Genomic DNA, 15,977 nt, shown 5'->3' with positions numbered 1-15,977 from the left:
TGCAACGACAGCGCAAACTTATGCACTGCCCTTGGTGCAGCTAGCGCCACACCGCAAGGAGCAACTGGAGCGGCAACATCGCATGGCAATTCGGCGCTTCATGGGACTTCCCCGTCAGTCACCCATAGCTGCAACCCTGGCGGAGGCCCAGACCTGGCCTCTGTCACTCTTGATGCTACGACAGGCGCTGCATCACGTGGATCGCCTTCACAGGGCCCTCGGGGGCGCTGCCCTCCTTCGGAGACTGCGGAGCCGACCAGCGTCACGGATGGCACAGATCTGCGCTCTCTATGAAGAGCTGGTCCCCGATCCCCCCAGTCAAATCCAACCCCCTCCACCACACCAGCAGCCTCTGGACGTACAATTAACTCTGGACAACCTCAGAAAAAGGCGCACACCGGCATGCGAGCTCCATCAGGCAGCCGTGGCGAAACTTCATGAAAGACTTAAGGGGCAGCTCCTGGTATTCACGGACGGGTCCGTTCGGGACAGCCCCCATTCGACCGCGGCTGCCTGCGTCATACCATCGACTGGGACAACCATCCGCTGCCGACTTCCCTTTCACGCCAGCTCCACTGCAGCTGAATTGGCCGGCCTTCACTTGGCAGCCGACCACCTTGCTGCCACGTTACCCCAGTTGCCTGTGGCGATTCTGTGCGACTCCCGACCAGCCCTACAAGCGCTGCTCCAACCAGACCAAGCAGGCATAACTGTGGCGTTGCTGCACGCAAAACTGACCGCCATCAAAGAGAGTGGTGTGCGCCTGTCCCTCCACTGGCTTCCCTCGCACGTTGGAATAGCTGGCAACGAGGAGGCTGACGCCGCCGCTAAGGCAGCACACCACTGCGACACGCCAGTCACTAAGGCGGTAACCCAGTCGGATTACTCACGGCAGCGACTGCGGAAGCTCTTACCAACGGCCCACCCTGACACACGGGTGGCAAGCGGCAAACCTCCACCATCCCTTCCGGAGACCGGCCTGGACAGATGCGAGCGGCGGTTGTTGCTTCGCCTGCGTACTGGCAGCGTCTGGCCTGCGGCACGCATGTATTCCGCGGGTCGCTCTTCATCGCCAGCGTGCCGAAGGTGCGGTGATGACGAAACGCTGCAGCATATTGTTTGCTCCTGCCCTGACCTGGCCACTGAGCGTTGCGCACTGGTAAGCCGCTATCGTCTGCTTGGACTACCTGCCGAAACAATGGAAGACATACTTTTTCCCGCGCGCTCGAAGACGAAAGCCCTTCGAGCCTTCCTCGAGTTCTGTGCTTGCGCGGACCTCGCCGCCTTATAGACGGACTCTTTTCACTCGCACTACTGACTGTACTGACAAGACGTTCTCTTGCCATGACATTCACTTTTTCTTTCCTTCCTCTCTTCTTCCTATCATCTTTACTTCCCCTTCCCCGATCCCTAAAGGCGCTGAGCCGTGCCCCCGCGACGGGAGGCAGAAAATAGCGTCCTTTTTGTCTCTTCCTCTTTCATTAATCTCTCTCTCTCGTTACTTTCCCAGGATAAACTGGCTTTAACATCACCAGAACGCGCAGCAGCACCCGCTCTAATTTGCTTGGCGCTTTGGCGCTTTGCTTGGGCCGCTGCCGCCCAAGCAAAGCGCCAATCAGCGACGTGCGTGGTAGTTGCCATAGCAACGCACGGACCTTGTTTTCTTTTTTTTTTTTTTCCGGCTGTCATTTTTCTCACGCCGTCGTTTTCTGAAGCACGCTGACAACGGCAGCATGGACACCGAACGCTTTTTAGAGGAGATTAGACTCTACCCCTTCTTATATGACAAAACGATGCCTGATTATAAAGATAACGAAGCAAAAATGAACAGATGGGATATTATAGGATCTATGTTTGGATTGACAGGTAAGTGGCGATTGCGTGGCTCATTGCATGTTGAGCGCGAATGAATTGTATGTTTTACTCACTCACTTCGCGGCGCATTTCGAGAGCGGCGACGCTGAAGAAACAGCATACACGCCATCACGGTAACGTTGAGCGTTGCGAGTAGATCGTCGTCGCCGGCCACTGTTCGCACGATTGCACCGTAAAGTCGGAGAGCTCAGAACAGGCGACGAAAAAGCGCGCGAAATCTCGCGAGCCGCTGCGAGACCGCTCGAGACTGTTGTCACGTGACTCCCGCAGATGTGGCCAGCATGCCGCTTTTCACCGCTCGGCGGCGAAGACGCGCGTCATGACGCGGCGGCACGCTTCCCGCTAGTGTGCTCGTACCCTTAGAGAAGGGGAGCGACGCTCCCTCGCGCGCCCTTATCTTGCGGTGGCAAGGAGGGGATGATCGTACGCCTTGGCTGGCCTCGGGGTTTACGTGGAACGATTCTGCTCTAGTTACGGGGCGCAGAAAGATCACTGCAATCATTGCAGTCTCCGTTCGGGAAAAACACGCGCTTTTCAGACTCGGCGAAGTAACAAATGAGATGCTTATTCACGTGCAATCGTACCTGCGAGTACGTTTCGTGCGTAATTTGAGCGCGAGAAACGCGGGGCACGTTTCGATCTGCTTTCCATTTTGCGCGTGACCTTTCAAATTGTTGCTATCACGTTCAATGCTTCGCCTTTGCGGCAAAGCTGTGACTTTTTTTGTATATCCTATATACATAGAAGCTTGCACCACCAATGCGCTCAGTAAGAAAAGACAGTCGCATTGTCCCTTCGAGTGCTATCGCGCCAGCTAATGAAAAGGTAAGCTGTAACAGCCGCAGATGAACGTTGTTATTTAGTGTAAAACCTATTCGGAGACGCGCTAAACGATGAGCTAAGAAAAGACGGGGGTCCTCACTAACAATTAAATTTTTTTTCATTTAAGAACATACATATTTAGGGGTAGTGCGCGCAAAGTTAACATCTGGTCACTACAACGTCGAGTGACTATCGAGGCCTGATCACACGTACGCATTACACGTGGCATTAAACAGAGCTGTCATGGGCCAACGTTACACTCGTTAGACGGCTGGAGCGAATGCTCTCAGCGCGCTGCCTGCCGAGCAAAAGCTCTCGTCGCGAAAGGGCGTCTGCTACGCAGAAGGCAGGTAACGCCACGTTCGAAAAGAGAGTGCGATGGAGAGGAGACCAAGGAGAAACAAGATCGGAGGAGGAGAGTGTCGCTGCTTTCAAAGTCACGATGCAGTGACGCGCGTTAATGCGTTCATTTCACACGCGAACTTTGCCCCACGGTGGGTAGGGGGCACAGACGCTTACGCGTGGGCGAGCTTACCTCGTGGTGGGGAGAATCGTAGGTCTTGGGCTTTCACCGGAGCGATTATGTTGTAGTTACCGAACCCACAAAAGTCACTGCACTCGCTGCACAGTCTCCGTTTGCGAAAAGGGCGCGCTTTTGAGATACAGCGAAGTAACAACTGAGACACTTATTCGCGTTCATCTGTACCTGTGAGTACGTTTCGTGCGTCGTTTTTGCGTGAGCAACGCGGGGCACGTTTTGATCTGCTTGCCATTGTTCGCATGACATTTCAATTGGTTGCTAGCACATTCGCTGCTTCCCCTTTGCAGGAAAACAGCGACTTTTTTTAAAGCTGCCACGAAAGTACAAGCAATTTAAAAAGCCTCACGTCGTTACATGGTAGCACACATTGTTGCCTCAAATATATTATGACGATGTATATCAAAATCTGCGACAATATTTGATTTGGCAATGCAGTTCAGAAAAAAGTTTGAAGAGATGGTGAACACGGGGAGTCACTGAAATGCTGACTGGTCCCCTTTGTATAGTTAGAGAAGACAAGTTCGGTTGTTGAAACGTCGACTTCATTGACGCCCCGTGTTCACGAATTTTTCAAGACTATCGTTTTTGTAGCTGATCACTAGAGGCTCTTTAATTCTGCACCTTTGAGTTGGCCAGCATAAAAGCAGCAATGACACGGTGTTTTTTGCAGCTTGAGCATCTGTAATTGCTATTTCAGAAAGCAAAGGTGTGCCACTAATTGCAACCCATAATCACGAGGAGGACTACAAGTAAGGGCACTGTAGTGATTGTGCGGTGGTGGGTTACAACGCTACACCAAGAATCCCAAGTTATCAATATATAGTTCTCAGTAATTGTATAGCTGCGAATTAGTGTCGGTGCTGTTCATTGTGTCAACTGGCCTATTATCTTTTCTTTACACATGAGGGTACAATAGTGTTATATACATTATTTCAAAGAAGAAACAAGTATTATTACTTCAGAGAAGAAACAAGTATTCAGCATAGTTCACACAATATGGGGAAATATTTATTCTTTGAAAAGCACCACATTATCATGATGAAATTTAGATTTTAAGCTTTTTCAGGGCACCTATGAACACGTCAAAATGGTGAAACTTTTCGCATTTCCAAAGTGCTTAAAGAGACACTAAAGGCAAAATACAACTCAGCATGCACTTTTGAATCGCCATGCTAAAAACGTCATATGCTTCTTTCTAGCCAAGTAAATGTTTGAAAGACAACAGCACATTAGTGATCCGCATACTGTTAGCGCAATTAAAACCATTCACCTCTCAAGGCCTCGTGACACACGCACTCGCCACTGCTGTTTTTAGCGGGCGCTACACAAGCACATTCCATCATCTGCCACCAGTGAAACTCCTCCGGAAATGCACGCAATAGTGCTTCCTGGTATGCTTGTTTTACTGGCCGCTGCTGCTTCATTGTAATGCAATGTTTTCTGCAGTTATCTGATACATGGGCCATTAGTGTGTAACATCGGGAAAGTTCATGCGATTTGGCTGTTAGTGCCAGAATATGGACGCTGTTTCTGCATGGGTATGTGTGATGGCGCTGTTCGGTGAGATTCTGTTTACGCCGCTGCTGCACCGTGCCGCGGAACTGAGACAGAATTCACAGCCTTCACTTATGCAATCCAATCCGACCAACATTCATCCCCTGCATGCAGAAAGCGGCTGATGACTGCTTTGTTTGGCCTTGAGGTGCAGAAATGGATGAAAACAGCCATAATAATGCGACTACCTGGCAGAAGCTGCCTTCGAGACGTGACAGCGAAACAGAAAACAGAACTTTTGAATCACCCATGCCATTTGCCAAGCCAGTTATGTATAAAATGCTATTTTTATAATAAAAAGTTTAGATACTAATGGTTAATTGTACTCGGGACTCTTAATGTCATCAGGCTCAATACAAAGTGTCCCACTAGTCAACATTTACAGGTTCTATAAATGTTGCCACTGGTGGCAAACATGGTGTCCTTCATTGACCTAATTTTTTATTACTGCTGTTGATATATAAGTTTTGAAAATTTTCAAACCTTTTGCTATTACATAAAGTGTTATTTGCCTTTAGTGTCCCTTTAAAGCAGGGACAAGCAACACAAACATTTTTCTTGATAGCTGCTCCTGGAATTGTATAGATGATGCCTGGCACTACATGACCCTTGAAATATGTACAAAGAAGAATCATGCCTCGCAATGTACACTGGCTGTCATGCAGACAAGTCTCTTGAGAGCGCATCACAATATTTGCCAAGCGGGAAGGCATTTTAGTAAAGCCTATTCATCAGGCTTGTGCTCCATGTATGATGGTGGTGGCAAGATCTGTGCACCTTTCACTGCCTCCTCGTAACTGGGCGGCATGTCCTCGACAATCGCTGCACTGGTCTGATAAAAGTCGCTGGCATAGGGGACAGCTGGGGAAGTCCCTAGAAGAGATGATGACCATCAATCAATAAAAGCACAAGCAAGCACGCTCATGCACTAAGTATCCCTTCTTAGATCAGGTAATAAGTAGCCCGGGCAAGTTGATCATTTATATGAACCATAAAGATACCCACATCAATGACAGGAAAAACATTGAGCAGGCAGTGTGACTGAGAGGCACATCAGACCACATTATGCCTATGATGGCACTAATCACTACAACACGATGCTGTGCATAACAGCGATGCTGACGAGCCTAATTTGTCAAATATTGAAGCCTTTGTGAGAGCAGCATTTTGGAAAAGCTGGAAAGTGATAACTTTAGGAAGAAAACACGAACAAGGATGACGCACCCAGCGCAAACCTTAAACTAATCTTATTGTCCCACTGAATTTGATCATATACTTCTACAATATACATTACGCATGCACACACATGAATGCAAAAAGCACTGCACATTGAATACAACAAGCAGTGGAGATTGTGGCTGTCTCCTTTAATTATTGCACGATTGTTTCCTACTGAGGCAATTTTGAAGTTGCGTGATGTGTGTTACCACTGGCACTAACTGACACATCTTCATGGCGGCGGCATCTTGCAAGCCGTAACTGTTTCTTGTGTACATGCCTGTGCCGTCCTTTTTTCGTTCTTGTGGATGCATGTGTAATGTATAGTGTGTTAGTACATAAACAGATACAATGGCACATTAAATTTACTTGAAAATGTGTGCTGGGTGGCTTCCTTTAAGTTCATGTATTTTGTTGTGTAGTAGTTTCCATGTCTATCAATATCGACTATTCAGTGGAAGCAATGCACTAAAATAGGCCAAAACAAGCTCTTAAAGCTGACATGCCCAATAGTCCATACTGTTTCCTTTCAAGTGGTGGCGATCTTATTCAGCATAATTTAGACTTACCTGCAATCCATGAACTCACGCACCCTCTAATGGCCAGCCTGAATTGACGACCACCTGGTACAACACTAGGCAAACATGATTTCGATATTGGCCTCGTGGGGCCTTTTTGGTGTTCTATCTACAGAGAGACTGCCAGAGCCAGGAACAGTGTATTCGCTTGTCTGCGATCGCTCTACACACTGTGCGGCGCATAGCCACCTTTTTTGCTACACAATGTAAGCAAAAACTATCCAAGATTGGGGATTTTGCCGCTCATGACATCTGAAAACTCACTTGCATCTAAAGTTACTACTGTACCTCATGTTGGAGTAAAAGGCGGTACATGAATTATGTTGAATTCCAATGGCAAAGTCGGAGCAGCCCATGGACTCTGTGAGGGAGCACTTGACTCTGGTGCAGAGCAACGCCTGCAAATCAGTGATTGGAAAGCAATTTGCACCGCTGGAGCAAGCATGGAAACAAGAAGGAAGCGAAAGTGCATGAGCTGCCCAGAATACCTTGCATGTAGGCTTTCCATTCCTCTATAGTAGTTTCAGTGTCTGTGACACAATCCGGTCAACTGCTCGTAAGAACTGGAACTTTCTGACTCGGAGTTGTCAGGAAACATGGAAACATGTACAGCAGCGACCCCACTAAGTGGGCGAACGTGTTGGAGGGAGTGCGTTGCACCGAGTTCTGGTGCATTCTGCCAATCTTAACGGAGCAATTTTTCCTGCTCCTTGCTGTCACTCCCGCTTGGAATTCACTTTGACTCTCTCAATGAAACATAACTCCTGCCCTCACTCTTCCATTGGAACACACTTGCTCCAAAAGAAGCACAAAAACTTGCTGAGACTCTGCCAATGAAATTCAACAATAGTTTTATTTCCACCTCTGAGGGACATAGTAAAAGGATGCCAAAATCCAGTTGTACTTCGTGGGGAGTTTTCTAGCACGTGATTGTGAACCACCATTTGAGAGTTCTTTATCACGTGACTGCAAGTTCCAGCTGCTTCGGTCACTTTCGCATCCACTTATTCAATCCAAAGGTGTTTTTTTTTTTCACTGATTGGGCGATATTGTCGCACCCCATGGCTTATTTTCAGTCAACACGCCTTCACTGGAACTGAGAGCTGCATAAGACGAGAGAGAGAAAAGCATTCTTTGAATGAATGAAATGGCCTGCTCTCAGAAAAAGAAAAAGAAAGCCAGACAAAAGTTGTCACGCTAATTTCGGTAAAACGTTGGCGTTTGTTGACTGGAGGCCCTTGAGCAGACAGGCAGTGTAAGAAGCTTGCACTGTACGTGTCTAATTGCACTGATCGATCTTCCATGCTCCTTTTGTTACTTAGCAGCCATGCGCTTCCGAGAGCAAAACCTCGAGGATATTTTTTCTTTTCAGTGCCGAATCACGAAGAGCTATGAAGAACACTGTCAGAGGTAACAAAATTAAGCTGGTGTCATCGTCTGTGGTTGCTTCCTGGAGAGTGACCGGTTACAACTTCGAAGCGATAAGCAAAAGGCTTCACTACGTTGCCGGCACCGAGCTGCCAGCAGCCAGTGTGGGTGCGTCGCCGGAGCAGGTGAAAGAAACAATTTTGTTTCACAGAATATGCCTGCTGAAGCAAAGTGTAGTTCAAAATGTCCGCTGCATGCACCAACCGTTGTAAAACAACTAGCGTGAAAGCGAGCATCGATACGAGGCAGAAGACTCCAATGTGCGGCTGCTGGTGAGCACGGGGAAAACCGGGACAGTAACCCGTCGCTTCAATTGGAAGTACATCGCTTCATAAGACATAGCGAATAGTAGACACATACTTTTCCTTTGTGTCTGAAATGACGATGAAGATCAAACAAGAAATTCATTCTGTGATCGCCAGCTGTCTTTCATCACAGCTGTCTTTGAGCACTTCAGCACCTTCAAAACGAGGCAATAAACATAATGAGATTGCATTCCCATTCTATACCCATCTATTAATAGCTGCACATTCTACCGATTCAAGAGTTGTTTTATCAAAGATTGTCTCTCACCACATGCAATCTCATTCATGTTGAAATATTATTAGACTGTATTCCTCACCATGTCCTTACCAACAAGAATATAATATACCAGGTTTTCAGAGCAAAATAACTTTCTTTCACCAAAAATAAGATTGCACTATGACAGATTTACAGCTCTCTTCTTAGTATTCATCTTTGGAATCGCATACCTCTTAATACTGTTGTGATCGGCCCCCTTGTATTGGCACCGCTAGGACGTGTGAAAGGACTTTGACTTTTCCGCGCTTCCAGAGGTCTCCAGAAAGCGATAGAACAGCGTATTCTTTAGGTCCGTCGGCTCGCCTCAAGCCCTTTGGGCCCGCATGGCTGAGAGATAACCTGGAAAGTGTTGTTTTGCTGTCCTGGCTGCCTAGTTATACAGGTCCCCTCTGCATTTCTGGAGTGATCGAAATGCACCTGACAATGAGTTGAGTACCAAAGAAAACATCTTCGGTGACGTTTTGCACATTCCAAAAGGCCACACAGTCAACTAGTTATGGCTATCAGCCTATACCTTCCGACCGAAGATGGATCCGTTCCCTGTTTTAAAATGGCGATAACAATGGCTTCTTTCCAAGAACTAGGAATTTCACATGAGAACCATAAGGAGTTGTAAGGAGCGTTTTTTGTGTTTCAGAAGGTAGCAGGCTCAACAATTCATAGACGACACAATCAGAGCCTGGAGCAGAATTACTGCAGCAGTTTAGCGATGTCTGTAGTTCAGCCAAGCTAAAGGGTTGGTTATATGCCTGACGTTTTGTACACTTGCGTCCTCATCACAGCCCATGTCACGTGTGTAAGAACTCAGTAATCTTCCCAATTGGCTGAGTCGAGTTTCCACCAAGAAACTTGTGGAGGAATGTCATTTTGTTTCAGCGTATTTAGCAGTATGAAAAAACAGTCACTCCCATATGGATTTTTAAAATGCTCCATTTAAACTAAGATAAAAGTGTCGGCGACGAAATACCAAGATTTATGGCAGAATATGATTTGTTTGTGAGGTTAAAATATGAGGGCTCCTTCGTGTTCTGGAAGCATATGCCAGAGAAAAAATAAGTTGTTCCATAACGCTAAGTTCATCAATTGACATTCAGCAGCAGTCCGCGGCAAAGTCAACATCCCGTAAACGCCTCTTCTTGTATCTGCAGGGTGTAGCAGTGACGATCACCGTATCAGTTTCCACGTGGACAGAAGGACGTTCGAATCGACTGACAAGCCTCTGTTGGCGGCACTCTCGACCTGCGCAGTAAGCTAGCCGCTCCACAAGGGCTATAAAAGACTCTGCGAACAGCGTCGTCGCCACATTCAGCAGCAGTCCGCGGCAAAGTCAACATCCCGTAAACGCCTCTTCTTGTATCTGCAGGGTGTAGCATTGACGATCACCGTATCAGTTTCCACGTGGACAGAAGGACGTTCGAATCGACTGACAAGCCTCTGTTGGCGGCACTCTGGACTTGCGCAGTAAGCTAGCCGCTCCACAAGGGCTATAAAAGACTCTGCGAACAGCGTCGTCGCCACATTCAGCAGCAGTCCGCGGCAAAGTCAACATCCCGTAAACGCCTCTTCTTGTATCTGCAGGTTGGTTGCGCTCCATTTTAAGGTATTTTCTGTAAAATAGCTTCACCACGGCTGCTGCTGAGCCATTGTGCATTTTGGTTTGTTGTCTTGTCGTAAACTAGAATGCCATCAAATGTTGAACTCGCGAAAAGGCTCGAATCGCTCGAGACAAAGTTTGAAAACAAGTTGGAGGACCTCGTGAATGACCTAACAGGAAGGCTACTAGAAAAAATCAAGAACCGTTCTATCGACGAACATGGTTCGCTTTGCGATACAGTGGAATTTCTAAGTAAGGAATACGATGCAATACGTGCAAGACAGGACGAGCTTATTGCTGCAAACAAAGCCCTTGCTAATTAAAATGAAGCCCTCAGAAAAAAACTGGCAGACTTTGATCAGTATTCCAGAATGAACAACGTTGAAATAAAGGGCGTCTTATGTACTCAAGGAGAAGAATGCGCAGCCATTCTTGAGCAGGTTGGGCAAGCAATAGGCTGTCCTGTCTCGACTGATGACATTGATTGTGTTCACCGTGTTGCTGCAAAATCTGGCGAAAAAAATATCATTGCACGTTTTGTTTGTCGCGAGAAGAAAAATGAATTTGTTAAGAAGGCGCGAAAAGCTCGGATTCACACATCCCAGATCGGCTTCGGTAATGCGACTGATCGGGCCGTGTATGTAAAGGATCACTTGACTCTCGAGAACAAAAAGTTGTTTTCTAGGGCTCTTGCGTTGAAGAAAGAAAAAAGGTGGTCCTTTCTGTGGACAGAAAACTGCCAGATAAAGGCGCGAAAGACTAACGACAGCAGGGTGTTTCGCATTCTCGCAGACTCAGATCTGCGCATTTTCACATAGATTTCCTTCTTTTCTGACTACGACCATGAAATGCAACATATATGGGAAACATGGCTTCTCTGTCGCCCACTAATGTACGATCTTTGATATCTGACAACAATCCTTGCCTCGTTCACTTGAATGCAAGAAGCCTTCGGCGTAATCACGATAATATTAGTAGCTTTCTTACTTCCCTTTCTGTTCCATTTTCTTTCATACGCAAAACCGAAACCTGGCTTTGTCAAGCTGATACTAACATGTTTGGATTTCCGTCTTATCAATCAGAATACTGTCACCGCTCAAATGATTGTCATGGAGGATCAGCTATATTTATTTCCGATAAAATCCCCTACACTAGAAGGGGCGACATTAGTATACCTATTGCGCAGTGTGAGTCGGTATGGATTGAACTTGATCATTCCTTTTTGTCCGTTGATTCAAAAAAATTTGTTTTGGGCTGTATATACCGTTCGCCATCATCATGTTCATCTGAATTTATGATTCACCTCGATCGCATTTTCAACATATTAGCTGCAGAAAATAAACACGTTCTCATAGTGGGTGATATCAATATCAATTTGTTAGATATCGACAACAGGCTGTGTGTAAATTATACTGATTGCTTTAGTGGATTTGGTTACGAGCAACTCATAACGTCGCCAACAAGATGCACTCTTTATGGAAGAGAAACGCTTCTAGACCACGCATTAACTAACATCACTCCTGCACCTATCTCGGGGGTGATTAAAACTGATATTAGCGATCATTATCCTATTTTCATCATCTTTAACTCGTCGACCAGCTCGGACAGTACACGATACTTAGCCAAAGTATTCGATAAGAGCAGCTTTATAGAAGATATGAGTAATATCGATTGGTCTGAAGTTGATCAGGTGCAAGATCCTGAATATACACTCGAAAGTTTCTGCGATTTTTTTCGAGAAGCCGTGTCTCGGAATACAATTATTAGCAAATGTAAACGGCGTTACAATTCACCTCGATGTCCTTGGATAACCAAGGGTCTTCTTAAAAGCATGCGTAAAAAAGAAAACTTATACAAAAAAACAAAGAAGCGACCTTTCAATCTGAAATTGGCATCAAGATACAAAAAGTACTGCAACATCTTAAATTCTTTGCTCAAAAAGGCTAAGAAAAGTTATTACGAAAAAGAATTTATAAGTCGCCAGAACAATTCTAAAAGAAAATGGGAGTTGCTCAACACATTCCTAAACAGAACAACGTGTCACACTTCAATCTCAAAAATTATGTATAATGACTGTACGTACGATGACGCGCTTGAAATAGCTAATGCTTTCAGTGACTTCTTTTTTGAAATTTACAATCAGGATCACACGGGCGCTGAATGTAGCATGAGTCGAGTTAATTTTTCGTTTTTTCTTTTCCCTGTAACATCAGAAGAAGTTTTCACCACTATCAAGAGCCTTAAAGATACCTGTCCTGGATTAGATGACATTCATGCACGTCACCTAAAAATGGTAGGCCAGTTAATCTCTCCAACGCTGGCCAGCATAATTAACAGCATCTTTAGAACTGGAATTTTTCCACGCACCCTTAAGAACACAAAAGTCATACCCATTTTTAAGAAAGGTGATAGGTCAATTATTTCCAATTACCGACCTATTTCTATCTTATCATCCGTCAGCAAAATAATTGAGAAACTATTTGTTAGTCGCCTGAATAGCTACCTAAAAAAATTTAATCTCTTGAACGACCGCCAATTCGGTTTCCGTTCTGGTAGCTCAACCGACTTGGCGGTAATCTCATTAACAGACTACATTAAAAGTTCCATAGACAAAGGACTCATTGTTGGATCCGTATTCTTAGATTTTTCAAAGGCTTTTGATACAATTAATCACGGTATGTTACTAAAAAAATTAGAAGCCTATGGAATAACAGGGCCAGCGTTAATCCTTCTGAAAAACTACTTGTGTGACAGAAAGCAAACAGTTTATTTATCTGGCAAGTTTTCAGACACTAAAACAATTAATCAGGGGGTGCCACAGGGTTCAATCTTTGGACCATTATTATTCATCCTATATATTAATGATCTTCCTCTACACGCTTCACCCTCACAATGCATGTTATACGCTGATGACACTACTATCTCAGACTTGGTTGTATCTATAACAACGTTAACTAATAAATTAAACACTGCCTTAGCTAATATTGTCACTTGGTGTCAGAATAATCACTTGATTTTAAATCCAAACAAAACTAAATTCATGGTTTTCCGTTCTCCTCAAAGACGACTTCAATTTTCACCTCAGGTAACCCTCGACTCCCACTTCATTTCGACTAGCGACTGCGTTTCATTTCTCGGTGTCTATCTCAATGAACAACTAAAATTTCACAGTCATATATCACAAGTTAGGAAAAGAACTTCTTTCGGCATAAGAGCACTAATAAAAGCTAGACATTGTCTGTCTACTTCTGCTCTCCTTTCACTTTATCACGCATTCATTCATAGTCATATAAATTACGGTATTGCTGCCTATGGTGTTGGAAATTGTTTGAACCTCCCGCGCGAATAGCGCGCGCACCAAGAGAAGGAGAACGACGAGGAAGAGGAAGAGACCAGCCGAAATAGAACACGCTCTTTTACCATGGATGCTGGCGTTTGCGTCTCCTTCATTTGGTGCCTTTAAACTCCGAAGCGTGGTTTTCCCACATCGATTTTTGGTGCCGACGACCCGGGAATCAAGCCTACAACGACCCGAGCCTTTCATTCCTGGTGTGGGTGAGCTGCGCTGCGAGCTAGACCGACATGGAGCGAGCGAAGAGCAAGCGGGCCTCGCGGCGATCGATGAACACAAGAATCATCAACGAGGTCAACCAGGTGCTCCAGTCCAATGAGTTCGAGCTTTCTGGACTTCGAATGCTGCACGGCCGCCTACGCGCCAGCAACGTGGAACTTAAAGCCTTGAACAACGAGGTTGAAACCCTGATCACTGACGACCTGGCGGCAGACGACTATGAGGTGGTCATGCAATACGATGACGCCGCTAACAGTACTCTGGCGTTGCTCGAGCACCACATTGAAGTTCTGAAGACTTCTGCTACGCCGGCGTCGTCTACAACTCCAGCCATGGGCGCAAGGACCTGTGAGGGTGCACCGAGCGAGCATGAACGACTTCCAGCACCGAAAATCGATGTGGGAAAACCACGCTTCGGAGTTTAAAGGCACCAAATGAAGGAGACGCAAACGCCAGCATCCATGGTAAAAGAGCGTGTTCTATTTCGGCTGGTCTCTTCCTCTTCCTCGTCGTTCTCCTTCTCTTGGTGCGCGCGCTATTCGCGCGGGAGGTTCAAACAATTTCCAACATATGGCAGCACATATCAGTGTCATTTCTCTTGTATTCAACATATACAAAATCAAGCTCTGCGCATTATTTCTAACTTTAGTTGCGATAATTTTAATATCGTACGCATGGAGAATAATGTGCTCACCACTAATGATTTATTTGCATTTAACTTAATTACCTTGCTTTTCAGGTTAATTAATAAAGATCTCACCCACGAGTTCATTTCCTTGGATTCCTTGAAGAATAATAACCCTACTCGCTTTGCTAAAAAAAATAACTTCTTGCTGCCTAAAGCTTGTACTAATTATGGTAAAATGACAGCATCATTCTGTGCTATCAAAATATGGAATTCTCTTCCTCACCCCATCAAAACATCGTCATCTCTTCCTCTTTTAAAAAGAACACTCAAAGCTCATTTCTTGAACCAATAATTATAACTTATTCATAGCATGTACTGTTTTTAGTGCTTTTTTTTTTCCTCTATACTTACATATGAACATTACGTGAAATACATTGTTATTGTTCATGGTGTATCTCTTTACATGCTTTCACTTTTGGTATGAATATATATGTGTATATAGATGTGTGTATATACTTATATGTATGTGTATGTATATTTAATATCAGTATTTATACAATTAGAAAACAGTTCTGTACGCGTAAAAATGTCGATGTCTCCGATTATCGTTATCGTAGTATTCTCTCTGTATAACTATTGTACACTTGTTTTTAGGTTGACTTGATATTTCTTTTATTTTTTCCATTTTCGTGCATATTTTGTAATCCTTACCTAATGATCATGTACAGAGGGTCCCGGTACGGTTTTTCAGACCTTGGGACCCTCTTCTGTGTATCCTTAACGATGTAACCATACTATGCAAAAATAAAGATTGATTGATTGATTGATTGATTGATTGATTGATTGAACGCGACCTCGCGCATCGCAGCGGGAGTCACCACACAAACTGCTATGTGTGTTGAAGTGTCCCAGGAGGAGATACGGTTCAGGAAGTTCATCAATGAGTGACAGTAATTCGTGTTTCTTAAGTTGATGGTGTGGAGGTATGTAAATACCGCAAATTGTCACAAGTTTATTGAAGATAACAGCTCGGACAGCTACTGCCTCAGGGGGTGTGTGCAGTGGTAAATGTGTACAGGCTGTTTCTTGATCAACTATAATGGCAACAGCGCCGGATGACGTGACAGCATCATCCCAGTCTTTTAGAAAAATAATGTAACTGGGTATGAACTTGGTGTGCTTGGATTTTAACCGTGTTTCTTGTACACACAGCACTTTTGTATAGAAGTTGCTGAATATCTTCAAAATTTCTGAGCAGTCCTCTGATGTCCCACTGTAATATTTGTGTCATATTAAAGTTGTGTGATGCTGTGTGTACAAAAAGTGTTGTCTTAGGTTACAGGTGTTTGAAAGCCTTGTAATAAGTTTTTTTTTTTGTGCTCCAAAGAGCTGTCCCTTTCTTTCGGGGTCTGAGGTGCCGGAGGACTGTGGCTTGTATCCATCACCTCTTCTGAGGTGGCGGATAGTGCCTGCTTAGCAAGCACGTTCACGGCGGTTTCGGACCTGACTGCACTTGCGCGGGGTCCGGCAGACTCGGCAGTCTGCTGGCCCTTTTGAGCAGGAGGCAGAGCAGTACAGACTGCTCC

The 15,977-nt window shown here is 45.2% G+C and overlaps 1 protein-coding gene across 1 annotated transcript in view; it reads right to left on the bottom strand.

Moving 5' to 3' along the window:
• Positions 1 to 4,224: 4,224 nt before the first annotated feature.
• LOC142777397 (uncharacterized) overlaps positions 4,225 to 15,977 on the bottom strand; it is a 58,200-nt gene continuing 46,447 nt past the window's right edge. Inside the window, exon 6 of the mRNA XM_075881746.1 lies at positions 4,225 to 5,665. Within this exon, the coding sequence (XP_075737861.1) occupies positions 5,517 to 5,665 (149 nt within the window). The 3' untranslated portion in view covers positions 4,225 to 5,516. The remainder of the gene's footprint in view (positions 5,666 to 15,977) is intronic.

This window comes from Rhipicephalus microplus, chromosome X, assembly GCF_043290135.1.
Source record: "Rhipicephalus microplus isolate Deutch F79 chromosome X, USDA_Rmic, whole genome shotgun sequence".
Taxonomy (NCBI): Eukaryota; Metazoa; Arthropoda; class Arachnida; order Ixodida; family Ixodidae; genus Rhipicephalus; species Rhipicephalus microplus.
Note: the sequence above shows the minus strand (reverse complement) of the source record. Positions and strands in the feature narration are given on the sequence as shown.